This window comes from Falco naumanni, chromosome 6 (genome assembly GCF_017639655.2).
Source record: "Falco naumanni isolate bFalNau1 chromosome 6, bFalNau1.pat, whole genome shotgun sequence".
In the NCBI taxonomy this organism is placed as follows: domain Eukaryota; kingdom Metazoa; phylum Chordata; class Aves; order Falconiformes; family Falconidae; genus Falco; species Falco naumanni.
In genome coordinates, this window is record NC_054059.1 from 4,582,303 (window position 1) to 4,596,216 (window position 13,914).

The window sequence follows — 13,914 nt, forward strand, 5'->3', positions numbered from 1 at the left end:
TCACTTCAGCAAGGCTGAAGGAATGAAACTTCCTGGGGGGAACCCTACAAAACCCACCCCTTTCCAAAACAAAACACTACTCTCAGGAATTTACTGTGTGAAGAAGGCTTATGATAGATATCCACAAAGTGTCTTAACTTGCTAGTTTTAACAGCACCTGTGTAAAAATAATTCTTAGCTGTGCTGATCTTTGGGTAGTTGGTAGTCTGACTACTGAATGGTTAGTTTTCTGCGTGTTTTTTTTTTTTTTTTTTATTCCACCTCCTTGAGCAGTTATATAAGTGTTTCCCCTGGAAGGTTGTGGGGTTTTTTTAAGAGTTTCATGAACCATTTTAACTGAACCCTGCATCTATAATAAGTAAGATAAAGTTATTTTATTTGGGATTAATGAAAAAAAAGAAATAAACATTTTTTTTAAGAAAATCTGATTTGTGAAAGTCTTGTGGATGTTTGTAATGTTTTCTAATCAGAAAAAAATGGAAGGTATTGTCCCTGACAGTTTCACTGTAGCAATGGCTCATGCATCAGATGTCTATAAATGTCTTCTTGTGTATTAAGACATAATATTGTATCAAGATTGAAGGTAAGGATATCTAGAAGCAGAATGGGTACATGCTTTTCAAATGCTTTGTAGCTTCCTTCAAAACCTTTAACAAATTTTTCTGCTTTTGTCTTCCTTCCATAATTTTTTTTTTATTATTATTATTGTTATTTATCTGATCCGTTTCTTCTGGAACTGAGTCTTTGGATCCCACTCTGTTTTGGTTGCCTCGTCTCCTAAGATTTTCTTCTTCTGTATACTTGATTGTCATGGTTTAACCCCAGCCAGCAACTAGGCACCACACGGTCACTTGCTCGGTCCTGCCCCCAGTGGCATGGGGGAGAGAATCAGAAGAGTAGAAGTGAGAGAACTCATGGGTTGAGATAAAGACAGTTTAATAGGTAAAGCAAAAGGTGTGTGCACAAGCACAGCAAAATCAAGAATTCATTCACCACTTCCTGTTGACAGGCAGGTGTTCAGCCATCTCCAGGAAAACAGGTCTGCATCATGCATAATGGTTACTTGCGAAGACAATGCCATCACTCCAAATGTCCCCTCTGCCTTCCTCCTCCTTCCCTCAGCTTTATATGTTGAGCATGACATCATACGGTATGGCACATCCCTTTGGTCAGCTGGGGTCTGCTGTCCCAGCTGTGCCCCCTCCCAGCTCCTTGTGCACCACCAGACTGCTCACTGGTGGGGTGGGGTGAGAAGCAGAAAAGGTCTTGACTCTGTGCAAGCACTGCTCAGCAATAACTAATGCATCCCTGTGTTATCAACAGTTTTGGTCACAAATCCAAAACATAGCACCATACCAGTCACTATGAAGAAAATCAACTGTTCCAGCCAAAACCAGCACAGTGGTCAACTGTTTGTATAGCAGCAAATTATAGTTTCCATTGGGCTTGTAAGAGCAGATTCAGTAAGTCTGTTGCAGTTTACAGCTGTGGAATATTATTTTAATTAAAAAACACCACAAAACAACCAAAAACCAAACAAAAAAACACCAGAAGATAAGAAGCAAACCACAAACCCAATGACTAACACTTTGCACAGTCAGTATAAACACGTGGCTGCATAGTTATTTGTGCAACGAAAAAAGAAACAACAAAACTGGAACAAAATATATAATTGAAAAGACTGTGAGCCTGAAGATTGAGGCAAAATAATCAGGAAAGACTGTGGAGGGACAGGGACTGGACATTGCTTTTCCTGCATCTCTGCAATAGAGCACAGACCTCTTAGGATCTGTGGAAGATATTTCCCAGGCTACTTCTGTCAGGCTTCTCTCTTTACAAAGTGTTCTGTACGTTGCTTCTGAAAAACTTACTGTCAGTTATCTTTCTGCAAGTATCTCTAGGAGATTTGGTACTACAGCAGAAAAAGCACTGATAACAGCTGCTTATTCTGTTGAATTCTTCAGCAAGACACAGTGTGGTGTGTTTCTTCATATTGTTTTGATTTTAGGATATTCAGTTGTGGTGGAGGTTGGTACAGGCAGCAAAGCAGCCATGCTGCTCTTTTGGACAAATATTGGACTAAAATACATCTGGACAGCATGAGCAAAGAAGAACTCAAGGAGGTATGATGTGTTTCTCTATTGTGTGTGAATAATTTTATATATATATAATAAATGTTTTCCAGTAATAAATTTGATACTGATTTTTATCTCCCAGGTTACACAATACATACTTATAATTTCAGATTTATCCTGCCAATTTTGAAGTAAATGGTGGGCAGTTCATCATTTTAGGGCAACGAAGCTGGTGAAGGGTCTAGAGAATGAGTCTTACGAGGAGCACCTGGTAACTGGGGGTGTTTAGCCTGGAGAGGAGGAGGCTGAGGGGAGACCTTATCGCTCTCTACAGCTGCCTGAAGGGAGGCTGTAGGCAGGTGGGGGTGGGTCTCTTCTCCCAGATAACAAGCAACAGGATAAGAGGAAATGGCTTCTTTTTACACCAGGGGAGGTTTAGATTGGATGTCAGGAAAAATTTCTTCCCTGGAAGGGTGGTCAAGCATTAGAACAGGCTGCCCAAGGAAGTGGTGGAATCATCATCCCTGGAGGCATTTAGAAAAAATGTGTAGATGTGGTGCTTAGGGACATGGTTTAGTGGTGGACTTGGCAATTCTGGGTTACCAGTTGGATCTGATGATCTCAAAGGTCTTTTCCAACCTAAATAATTCTAAGATCAGGAAAATTTTAAGTGGGTTGGGCAAAGATTCCTAGAACTCGCCTTCACAAACACAGTTCTGCTTTGAATTGGTCTAAGAATCAAAATATTTTGCCATTTTGTAGTCTACAGATTTAAAACCAGAGAAAAAGGAAAAAAAATTGAGCTTACTCTGATCGTGACTTCTAAGCTTTGAGATGAAAAATAGTTGGTCAATTATCAATTACAAGTAACTGTTTCTATTGACATCTTTTGTTAACATCTCTAGGAAGTGTTTGCTTTGTGTAGTCCTTCAAAACGTTCAAGAAGCCCTGGGCTTAAATGAAAATGGAATTCTATAGAGATTCTCTTTGTGATATGAAGCTCAGAATAGGATTTGCTTTTAAAAAGAGCCTTGCCTAAGGGAAAAACGGGTGAATAGTCTCTAGCAGAGGAGTTGATGAGAAAATTCTGTATTTTCTAGGATGAAGAAGACAGACTTTCAGTAGTATTCCTTCACTCCTTGGGATTTGTTCAGCAGCCAGCACAGTTATGGTTGATCTTAAATATCTGTGTCTTTTTCCATTTTGTTGTCAGCTAATTGTCAGGAATGGGGCAAGAACAGCACTTAGTTTATACTTGTGGATTTTGTTGGAGGATAATCAAGTAGATTAATAGGAAGGCCTCTGCAGACAGTTTGCTGGAGATACGTGCTTGTGTGCTGTGGTTGTTTCTACTGCAAATAGATTAATGTGTCCAGGAATTCTAGGAAGCTCACAGCTGCAGTATTCAAAAAGGCTATCAGGCCAAACTGATGTTGAAGACGACCTCCAGAAAGGGTCAGGATTGAAGTAAAACTTGAATGTCAAAACCTTAAGAAAAAAGGAAGCTTCAGTGCTAAATGTGTCACCACTAAGTTCTTGCTGTTCTTTTTTGTAACTTTGTAACCTAAGTCACAAAAATACATAAATTGAAGGCTGTGTATTCTGTAGTAGTAGAATTCTGTAGTAGTAGTAAAATTCTGTAGTAGTAGAAGAGACAGTGGTAGAAAACACCCATGTTCTTCTCTTGAAAATAGACTCGTGTTCTTCTGTGTAGTCTTAAGCCAGTCTGCCACGGTAGGACCAGTGTTCTTGGCCTGTATCTGTGAAAAGCTTATTTTGGTAAAGCAATAATTTTGGTTGGCAAACTTTAGTGGAGAGAACTGAGCTGAAAGGAAATTACAGAAGAAAAATTAGTCCCTTAATGTGTCTTTGTCAGCACAGTGAATAGACAACTTGAATTCTAAAAAAAAAGTTCAGTCATAAAAAGGACAGGAGGTAAGAACTTTTGTTATCAGTTGTAAAGTTGTATGGTCATGATTTGAGTTTAGATAAGGTTGAATGTACTTTTTGTTCTTACTGTTGGTACTTGTGCAACTGTATTAAATTAATTGTAGTAGAGTTGAGTTGACAAAATTAACTCTTGACATCCAAATCAATATCATGCCAATCACAATAACTTTCATTTTCTTCATATGAGAGATTCCAAGAGGGTGGGTTTGCGCAGCTTGCTAGCTTGAGTATCTATTGAAGTATATTCTGTGAAAACTGGGGGGCTGATGGTTTACTTTTGGTGCTAAAGATTTAAATTATTCTTTTTAATTTTTTTTTTCAGGTTCTTCAAAGGAGATACCCCAGCCTTGCTCTTGTAACCGATCACTTGCTAGACATTTACATTCACCTTACAGGAGATAAGTATCAGGCATCAGAAAACAGTGTTTCTGGCTCCAGGCACATACCAGAAGACTCATCAGAATCAAGATCAGAAAATAAGAAACCAAATCTGGAAGGAAGAGAACTGTCTCTAAGGTTGCCTTTTCTTATATGTTTATTTGAAGGAAGTTTAGTCATCTAGCTGTAGAGATAGAAGGATTTATCTTTGTTTGTTTGTTTTTTGGGTTTTGGTTTTTTTTTAAATAGTGATAAAAGTTTGATCAATTAAACTGGAATTTCATAAAAGCTGGGAAAATCCATTTTTCATTTGAAAATAATGATTATGTTATAAAAAAACCTCAATGTGAATTATTTAGGACTTCCTGTTTGCTATCCTTTTGTGGGGGGTGTGATGAAAAAGTGTATCTTTTGTCATATGTGCTGCTAATTTGGTATCAAGCCATATGAATTATTTTTCTGTTCATTTTAACACAAAATATCAGTTCTAGCTAAGAATTGAAATGGACTATATAATGTTCTCACAAGAGCTAGCACATGATGTTTTCAGTAATAGTATATATTTGCTCATCTAGATAATTTCATATTAGACACAGCATTCTAACTTAGATGACTGAAAATAATCGTATCTATAGTGTACTATTAATTTCAGAATTTTTATGACGAAATGCAGCTTCGTGTTCAGTTATTTCTTAGTCACATAACAAATGTTAATTCTACTCATGTGGCATTTCTGTAACCAGTAAGTGCTTTGTGAACTAGTCAGTAAATACTAGGTGTGGGTAGTATCTAATGTTTTTGAAGCATAAGAATGCCACTAGTTTTGAAACAGCAGTTGTTTTCCTAGGATTAGATGTTTCCTTTTTCTTGTCTTTTAAAATTTTATTGTTGATAAGGAGTCTTGAAAAGTGGTAGAAAACACCCACATGCTTGTCTTGAAAGTATCTTTCAGTATCTTGAAAAAATAGGGTTTTATATCTTCCTGGATGAAGAGCTTGCTGCTTTGAATTTTTTCAATTTGGTAATTACTTTATGGTTTAATAGAGTATGTATTATCTTTTTCTAAGCAATGTATCTGAAAGCAACACTGTTGGTCTTTATGTGCTCAGCTGCTCTTCAGAATTAGCACCCTACTTATATGTGTCTTCCCGTGTACAACTTGCACAACAACTAAATTTGCAATTGCCAGAAGATAATATAACGACCGAAGCTGAACGTGAAAGAAGATACTGTGTGTTTTTGGCTTGGTTTTGATTGTACAAAATTTTTTCTGGTTTTCTTTTTAGAGACTTACTAAATTGGTGCGGCAGGATTGCTTACAACTTCGACAGCAATTCTTCAACAACAGCAGTGAATATTTTTCAGGAGGTGCGGTAAGACTTGATCCAGAAATTGCTTACCCAAATTCAAGCATTGTCTCACATATCTTAAAATAATCTGTTTGGGAATGTGAGATGTTTAGTTTATGTTTAATGAATGTGTTTATGTTTAGGTTTTTTATGTTATGCTTATGTGTTTAGTGAATGTGTTGATGTTTAGTTTTATCTGAAGCAATTGGACTATAGTTGGAACTTTTATGATGCATCTGTTGGAGGCTTTCCTTACTACTGGGAAACTTGTTTTCGGTAATGTGCTGAAAGCCAATCCAGACTTACTGCTGTCATATCAACAGCATGCTACAACGTAATTTTAATTGATAGTGTGGATCGCATATGACTAAGAGTAAAATTTTTAAATCTTCCTTTTTCTTGTAATAGGAGGCTTCTTTCCTACTTTCCTATGCATAATTTATATTCCAGGTTTGGAATTTTTCAGGTGTGCATCAGTTAGAAGTAGTTCTAAGGCGTGAGGTCTTACAACATTGCTTCCTTCTCAGTTTTGGTCCATTCGTCTAAAAATAGCTTCTGTGACTGGGCGCTGAAAGGTTTTTTTTCTTTCAGTAGAAATCCACTACACTATAGAGTCTAGAAGTTTTTATTAGATCCTTTTGAACTCCATTGTTTGACTCAGTCTGCGGACAGTGAAATAATGTTATTTACCATGGCTGGATTGGATTCAGGCTCGTGTAAATTGAGATATGGCGCTTGTCAGATGATATCGTACAAAACTGGTATTGAAGAAGTTGGTTTGGTTTACCCTTGACAGGCATTGGACTGTTTCACAGCTATGCTGTCCAACCAAGGGAGCAGACAGAAAATTGCAAAAGTTATTGGAAGTAAATTAAACATTTCCAAAAAAAAGGTAAGTTGAGCTATAATTAACTTATGTTTATTGGTAATATTCCATAACTTGCAATTTTTCTAGTGATCAATTTGAATGTGTTCTGCTATTTTTCATAAAATTATGCCCATCTCTCTGTTCCAAATGCTTTTTTTGCTCTCTGTACTATCACAGGATCTATGTTTTCCTCCTGTTTATTTTCAGGTATGTTTTCTTCTCTGAAAGTTCCAGTGAACCTGTTTCAGATTGCAAATGGCCTCATTAGGCAAAAGAATGGTCACAGCTGGAACAAAGGCACTGTTGCCTAAGCACCTGATACTGCTAGATACATAGAGCAGTAAAGAATGTGGGTTTTCTTTGGTGGTTACAGTGAATTTAATCACTTAAATGAAGAGATCAGAAAGAAACATCATCTTCCTTACTACTTGTTCTGTAATCGTTGATTCCAAAATCGAGTCTCTCTCTAGAGCTTAGGAACTGTCTATGTATTAATAGTGTGGGATATAAATGTCTGAATTACACAAAATCATTACTTTGTCAGCTATGTCTGACTATAGAAGTTTGATTGCAAAGAAAATTTCCTCCTTTGTTACTTTAAGATGGAAAAACTTGCCAGCTGGGCGGACAGGTGGATCCTTGAATCTTCTATGGATTTTTCTGTTTGTTCTTACTTTACATTGTTTCAATACAGGAGTGTATTGTCCTCTGCCAAGGGCAAAATATCCATGTTTACACAAGATGTTTTTTGAGGGATGTTTGTTGATTATTAAAGATAACTGTTTCCAGGTTCAGGTTTATGTAGTTGAACTACCATGGAAGTAGATGAAGTAGAAATATAATGGCATAGACATAGACCCATTACCAAGTTATTAAATGGAAAGACATTGTTTGTGCATGCGATAACACTTCTGAGGTCCTCAGAAGGTGATCGTCTTAGGTGATGAGTATGTAAAACCTGCAAAACCTAAAATCTTACCATGAAAAGTTAGCTTGCTGCAAAGTAATACTGGTAGCATAGCATGGGTGTTCTTAGTGTGATGTTGCCTACAACATCAGTATTGGAAATGTTGATGTTTTCTCCACAGGTAGAGTTCTTCTGTGAACTCTATAAACCAGAAATTCTAATACGAGAACAAGAAGTCTCTGTCGGAAGAGTGCATCTCATGAAGAAGCAAACCCAGGCTCTCACTGTACAAAGGTAGAATATGTGGTAGTTTCCACGTGAACCAAAATATTTTGTGGTGGAATAGAATAGATGGGAAGTCATAGGATTTAAAAAGTGGAATTTGGATGTTCTCACTGTAATGAAAGGAATGTGATGAGTTCTTTCTCTTGTGATCTAAGTCTTACCTTGTGTATCTTCAAGACTGTCTGCATCATACTTCTGGCAGTCAAAGCATGGAGATTTTCAGCTTCTGTTGAATTAGTTTCTTCAAAGCACTGTGGATCCACAGCTGCTGTTACAAGATTTGATGAATTTATCTTTGTAAAGGGAGATTTTTGTAGTATGTGGCAGTAACTCCACTGAACAGGAATTTCTTTGGAAAACCTGAATTTCTAGGTTGTATCTTGAGAAAAATAAGTATCTTATAAGGATATCTTGGAACTATATTTTCCCAAACCTGTTTTTTCAATGAAAAAAAAAAAACTAAATTCAACCACTCACTCCTCTTGAAACAAGCTCCTTGGTAAATTCTGGTTTTTAGTTGCTTGCTTTGTTTTTTTCAGAGCAAAACAAACCTTTGCTGCCACACGGCCATCTGCAGTATTGATTGAACAGCTTGCTGTTTGTGTTGTCAAAGGAGAGCCTGTGCTTTTGGTTGGTGAAACAGGAACTGGCAAAACCTCGACTGTTCAGTACCTTGCGCATATTACTGGTAAATAAAGTGTGAAGACTGTAACTTATAGGAAGGTGATTTTAAAAAGAACAAAGAAACAAAACAAAACAAAAAACCCAAACCCAAGTTGATTGTGCTTTCTATTTCTGTTTCAAGGACACCATTTGAGGGTTATCAACATGAACCAACAAAGTGACACAGCAGATCTGTTAGGGGGGTGAGTCACTGACTACTGTTTTGTGCCTTCTGCATAACAAATTGGCAGTATTGGAACAAGCTTCTAACAAATATTGTTGTGTTGTTAAAGAATTGTTCTTAGACACCTGTTTCATGTAGCATAAATGTCTTAAACACGTTTGCATGGAGAAACCTTGTTGTCCTTGCTGAAGAACAGAGGCAGTTTCACTGAATTGTGTGCACATGTGTGTATGTGATGAAGTCATTTAAAAGTACAACCCAATGTCTCTTTAAAAATGGCTAAGCTGTTCAATATAAATACAATGAAATATTCACTGGACATACTGGTTGGTAGTAGTAAAAGTATTTGACTTAACAGGGTGGTCCTGTCTTTATAAGATTGCCTCTTAAGGTGCATTTAAATATGTGCAATTTTACATCACTGATGTAACTGGGGAAGTCAGAGTTCCTTCAGTGTTGTTTCAGTAACTCAGTTTTTTGTTTTGGGTTTGTTTTGGGGGTTTGTTGGTATTTTTGTTTGGGTTTGTTTTTTAGTTCACAGATGCTAGTTCTTGTGTCACAAATAAGTAATTATTCTTTTGCTTCTCTTCAGTTATAAGCCTGTGGATAACAAGCTGATCTGGTTACCTCTGCGAGAGTCCTTTGAAGAACTTTTCTCTCAGACATTCTCTAGGAAGAAAAATCAGACATTCTTGGGACACATTCAGACCTGCTACAGGCAGAAACGTTGGCATGATCTGCTAAAACTAATGCAGCATATTCATAAATCTGCTGTTAATAAGGAAGCAAAAGAAAATGCATCAGGTGAGAATTCAGACTGATCAAATACACATCATTAATGGTGAACCATTGCAAAGAGTAGGTATGCTGGTGAATTTTTTTTGTTGAATTTGGGTTTGTTTATGGTTGGGTTTTTTGTTTTTATCATCATTTATGACATCCTTTCTTCTGGTTTTGAAAAATGCAATCTGTGTCTACATAAAGACATTCAAACATTCACAATACTGTTAGAGTAGTGGTTGGGTTTTTGTTTTGGTTTTTCTTTGGGGTTTTTGGGGTTGGGGTTTTTTCCTCTCTTTTTTTCTAGCTCATCCCTGCAGATAGCTATGTCTGACAGCCTGAAGGTTGACTTGTCTGACCTATGGTGCCCTTAACATCTGATCTCCACTCAGCATTTATTGGTTTGTGGTCTGGATGAACAGTTTTTGTTGTTTGTGTTAGTCTTCTGTGTGAATGTATTCTTAATTTATCTCACTCCTGGAATTTCCTTGGGTCTGTTCTAGACCCTGCTTTAAAAACAAAAAAGCAAAAACCCCAAACACAAAGTAATAGCTCTCTTAGGGTAGTAATGACTTACAAGAGCTTGCTGATGACTTGGTTTTACTGCCAGTGATGCTGGCTTGCATAGTGCTTTAATATGTTTCACTGTGGTTTTGTCTCCAAATAACAGTTTTTCTTGTTTTGTACTTCACTACCCACTTGGGACAGAGGCAATGTTGGTATTTTGTGGAGTGGTTTCTGATTCTAGGCTTGCTGAACAAGTGAAGTTGTAGCTTTTGTAAAAAGTTGAAGTAAACTTAATTATGAACTTTGTCTCCCTGCTTCTTTTAACTGGTTCTTTTGAATATGCAGATATTAAAATAAAAGGCCGCAAATGTAAAAAAAAGTTTTAAAGACCACTTCTTCCAAGTGTTGACAATCCTACAATAAAAACAAGCTGAAATCTGTAAATTGCAAAGCTAGCAACTTAAGTCATTGTGATTCTGCATATACCTCAGGTTGTAGCTTTAAACAAATAATTGAAGTAAGTGCAATAGTAAATAATGTTGTTTGATAAGCAACAGTGTTTTTACTGATACTAAAGTGTTCGTTGTTAATGTGTTCTGTCATAAGGCTTGTAATTTTTGATTTGTTTTTCTGAGATGTCTGTCTCAGAATTAGGAGAGTGGTAACAGCCATGCTGGAACCAAGAGCAGCACAACTATCTGTTCCTAAGCTAGAACATGCTGGAATGAATAGCACATTATTTGTACCCACATATCAGTAGTGTTCAGCTAAATTGAAAACAAAAAACCACAGCAAAACTTAATTTTGGGGGTTTTGTTTGTTTTAATTCATGAGATATCATCTGTACAACCTGAATGTTTTCATTGCTCAGTCAAGCTTACTCTTGTATCTCTGCTTGAAACAACTTGATTAAAATACTGTTGTTAAACACTTTTTGTGCTATTGTTCTGATGGTACCAGCTAAAATTTGCTCTGCTTGCAGGCTCACCGCTGAGGGAGAAGTGGGAGGCATTTGGTCTTAAACTGAATCATGCTCATCAACAGATGAAAATGACAGAAAATGCTCTTCTCTTTGCATTTGTTGAGGTATGTAGAAATTTGCATTTTGATGATAGGAGGAGTAAGGAGAAGCATTTAAATTAGTATTTTATTATTATTATTATTATTTGTAATCAGTAATGTATGAATAGCTTCCTATTCCTACAAGAATCCTGCTGTGAAGTAAAACTATTTCCATGATAACTCTGTGGAATGAATGAAGCAGCATGCTTCAGGGACGTGGTGGTTAAATGCAGGGTGGGAGAGTGTTTTGTGGTCACACAGTAATTCAGTGCTGTATAATAGGAATTAGGACTGGTATGATTGAAGAGTGTCAGCAGTATGCCATATCTTTTCAAGTATATGAGATTAGAAAAAAACATCTTGACCAATTTCCAGGAGGACGTGCTCCTGCCTAGGGATTTTTGTGAAGGATTTAATATTAAGAAGCTATGCTGTTTTATCTAGAAGCGATTTTTCGAAATGTTTCAAACTCATGATACAATATTCTAATGACATTGTGTGATTAGGGGTGACTATGTTGGTTTATGCATGCTTGTTTCTTGTCACCATATTAGACTGAATATATGTGCTCAAATTCTGTGTAAAGTGTGTAAAATGTTGACCAGTCCTCTTTCTAAAAAATACCTGTATGAATAGTTGGAGAACCTCTGACTTAAGTATAGTTTTAATTAATAAGATAAAGTTCCTTAAGGAACATAATATTGCTTTCTTCTTTGGATTTCTTTAACTGTCTTTATTCTTGTAGTGGTGTCAGTGAAGCTTATGCACCACAGTGATGGATGTCACTGACAGGTAGCATTGTACAAATAAGAGATCTTAATTCTGTTATATTTGAGCCAGTGTAAATCACAGCTGATAATGGTGATAACTGTCTGACTTCTGCAGTTTGCAAAATAATCGCTGTTATTGAGGGAGAGCAATAAAACTGCTGTTGCTGTAAATGGTCTGAAATTGCCATTTGTCTAATCAACCCACATGCTGCAAAACAAGTATTTCCAGTATACAGATGCTTCTGTTGATATAGCATTGCTCATGATATAATTAACAAATTGATCTTACTTCTAGGGTACTCTGGCACAAGCAGTAAAAAAAGGAGGGTGGATTTTATTGGATGAGATTAACTTGGCTGCAGCAGAGACTTTGGAGTGCCTGAGTGGTTTATTGGAAGGATCATCTGGGTCACTGGTGTTACTAGACAGAGGAGACACAGGTACTGTTTCTGTGCTTGTTTATGCTATGTCTTGCTATCCAGTTAGCTGAATTCTTTATCATATATGGCAGAAAATAAGTTGAGAATATTTACCACCAAAATGAGCGTGTGCAGAAGAGAATAATGTGTTCTTTCTAGACTTCATACTTTTATACAAGAAGTGGGAGTTTTAATTCACTGTGGTTCAGAAGATTTCAGCATGCCAGATGTAGGGTTTGCGTTTTTGTACTCTAAAAGGAGCAAAGCTCTTTAGTGCCCTCAGTAAGTACTGCTTCTAAAGACTATTCAAGGCATGTAACTTTTTTTTTAAATAAAATTGAGGTAGCTAGATGGATAAAGGCATGGGACATGAGGTTCAGTTGCTGCTGTAGTAATTATCTTTCACTGATCCTGTGAATATATTCTCCAGCTAGAAATAAGTGTACAACTCTTTTGCTTTTTCTGAGTTGTTGTGGGTTGATCCCAGGCAGCAGGTAAGCATCCATACGCTGCTCACTTGCTCCTCCCACCCCATCACCCCTCAGCAGGATGAGTGGAGAGTAAAAGCAAGAAAACTCATGTGAAACAAGTGATGCAAAGGCAGTCACTAACCAGCTCACACAAACAGACTAAAGTCCAGCCAGTCTCTAAGCAGCAGCCACCTTGGGGAAAAAAAAAATCACCACCCCTGCCTCCTCTACCCCAGTTCTTATTGCTGAGCATGATATTATATGGTAGGGAACATCCCTTTGGCCAGTTTGGGTCAGCCAGCTGTCCCCACAGTGTTCCCTCCCAACCTTTTGCTCCCTCCTAGCCTAATTGCTGGAGGAGGGAGAGCAGGGGAGAGAAAAAGAGAAAGCCTTGAGGCTGTGCCAGCACAATTCAGCAATAACCAAAACATTGGTGTGTTCTCTACAGCACCACAGGGACTGCTGTGAAGAAAGTTAACTCCTTCCCAGTCAGAGCCAGTACAGACGTAAAGGTTAAAAAATGCAATTGCTGAGTATTGTTTTCTGGAGCTACAGATAGACACAAATGTTTGAGCTTTCTAGACTGCGTTTTCTTCCTGGCTAAGGGAAACACTGCCATTGTTCTGAAAGAGACAGAAGGAGTTCCAGGTTTAGGGCTTTTAAAATATTTGAAATATCTTGTGGTGTTAAAACATCCTGCTATGCACAAATAAAAGTCAGAGTTTCGTTTGCCTCTGGCTGTTGTGAAAGTGCAGAGGTACTTCTAACAAAATTACATGGGGTTGTTTTCTGAAAACTTTTCACCCTTGCATTTTAAGAAAATGTAGTTTTGCAGTAATAGAAAACTGACTCAGATTAAATATACCTACTTTAACATAATAAATACACTGTGTTTAGCATTACCCTTATGTCTCTTATTTCTGTTTTTGTTTAGAGCCTCTTGTCCGTCACCCTGATTTTCGCTTGTTTGCATGCATGAATCCAGCTACAGATGTTGGAAAGAGAAATCTTCCTCCGGGAATAAGAAACAGGTAGGGAATAATGATTCTGTGGCAGAATACTTAGTCACTGTCTTTTTCGGAGTTTTAACTAACTTCACGAGGTGACCCAGTGAAGAGCACCTTATTTGAAGCCTGGGGATGTAAGTCTGAACTCAAATTAACTTCCTGCGAGAGGTACTTTCCGCATCACGGTGAAGGTTTTTCATGAAATAGCATCAGGAAAATACTTCTGTAAAGTTGCTGAGC

General features: G+C 37.3%; 1 protein-coding gene across 3 annotated transcripts in view; it reads left to right on the top strand.

Annotated features, from left to right (window-relative positions):
- Nucleotides 1–13,914, top strand: part of LOC121090606 (LYR motif-containing protein 2-like) — a 106,675-nt gene that overhangs the window by 14,247 nt on the left and 78,514 nt on the right. For all 3 annotated transcript variants that reach the window (XM_040599305.1, XM_040599303.1, XM_040599304.1), the window contains exons 9-19: nt 2,009–2,123; nt 4,348–4,541; nt 5,690–5,771; nt 6,549–6,644; nt 7,709–7,821; nt 8,352–8,500; nt 8,618–8,678; nt 9,252–9,463; nt 10,929–11,032; nt 12,074–12,218; nt 13,602–13,698. In XM_040599305.1, the coding sequence (XP_040455239.1) occupies nt 2,009–2,123; nt 4,348–4,541; nt 5,690–5,771; nt 6,549–6,644; nt 7,709–7,821; nt 8,352–8,500; nt 8,618–8,678; nt 9,252–9,463; nt 10,929–11,032; nt 12,074–12,218; nt 13,602–13,698 (1,368 nt within the window). The remainder of the gene's footprint in view (nt 1–2,008; nt 2,124–4,347; nt 4,542–5,689; nt 5,772–6,548; nt 6,645–7,708; nt 7,822–8,351; nt 8,501–8,617; nt 8,679–9,251; nt 9,464–10,928; nt 11,033–12,073; nt 12,219–13,601; nt 13,699–13,914) is intronic.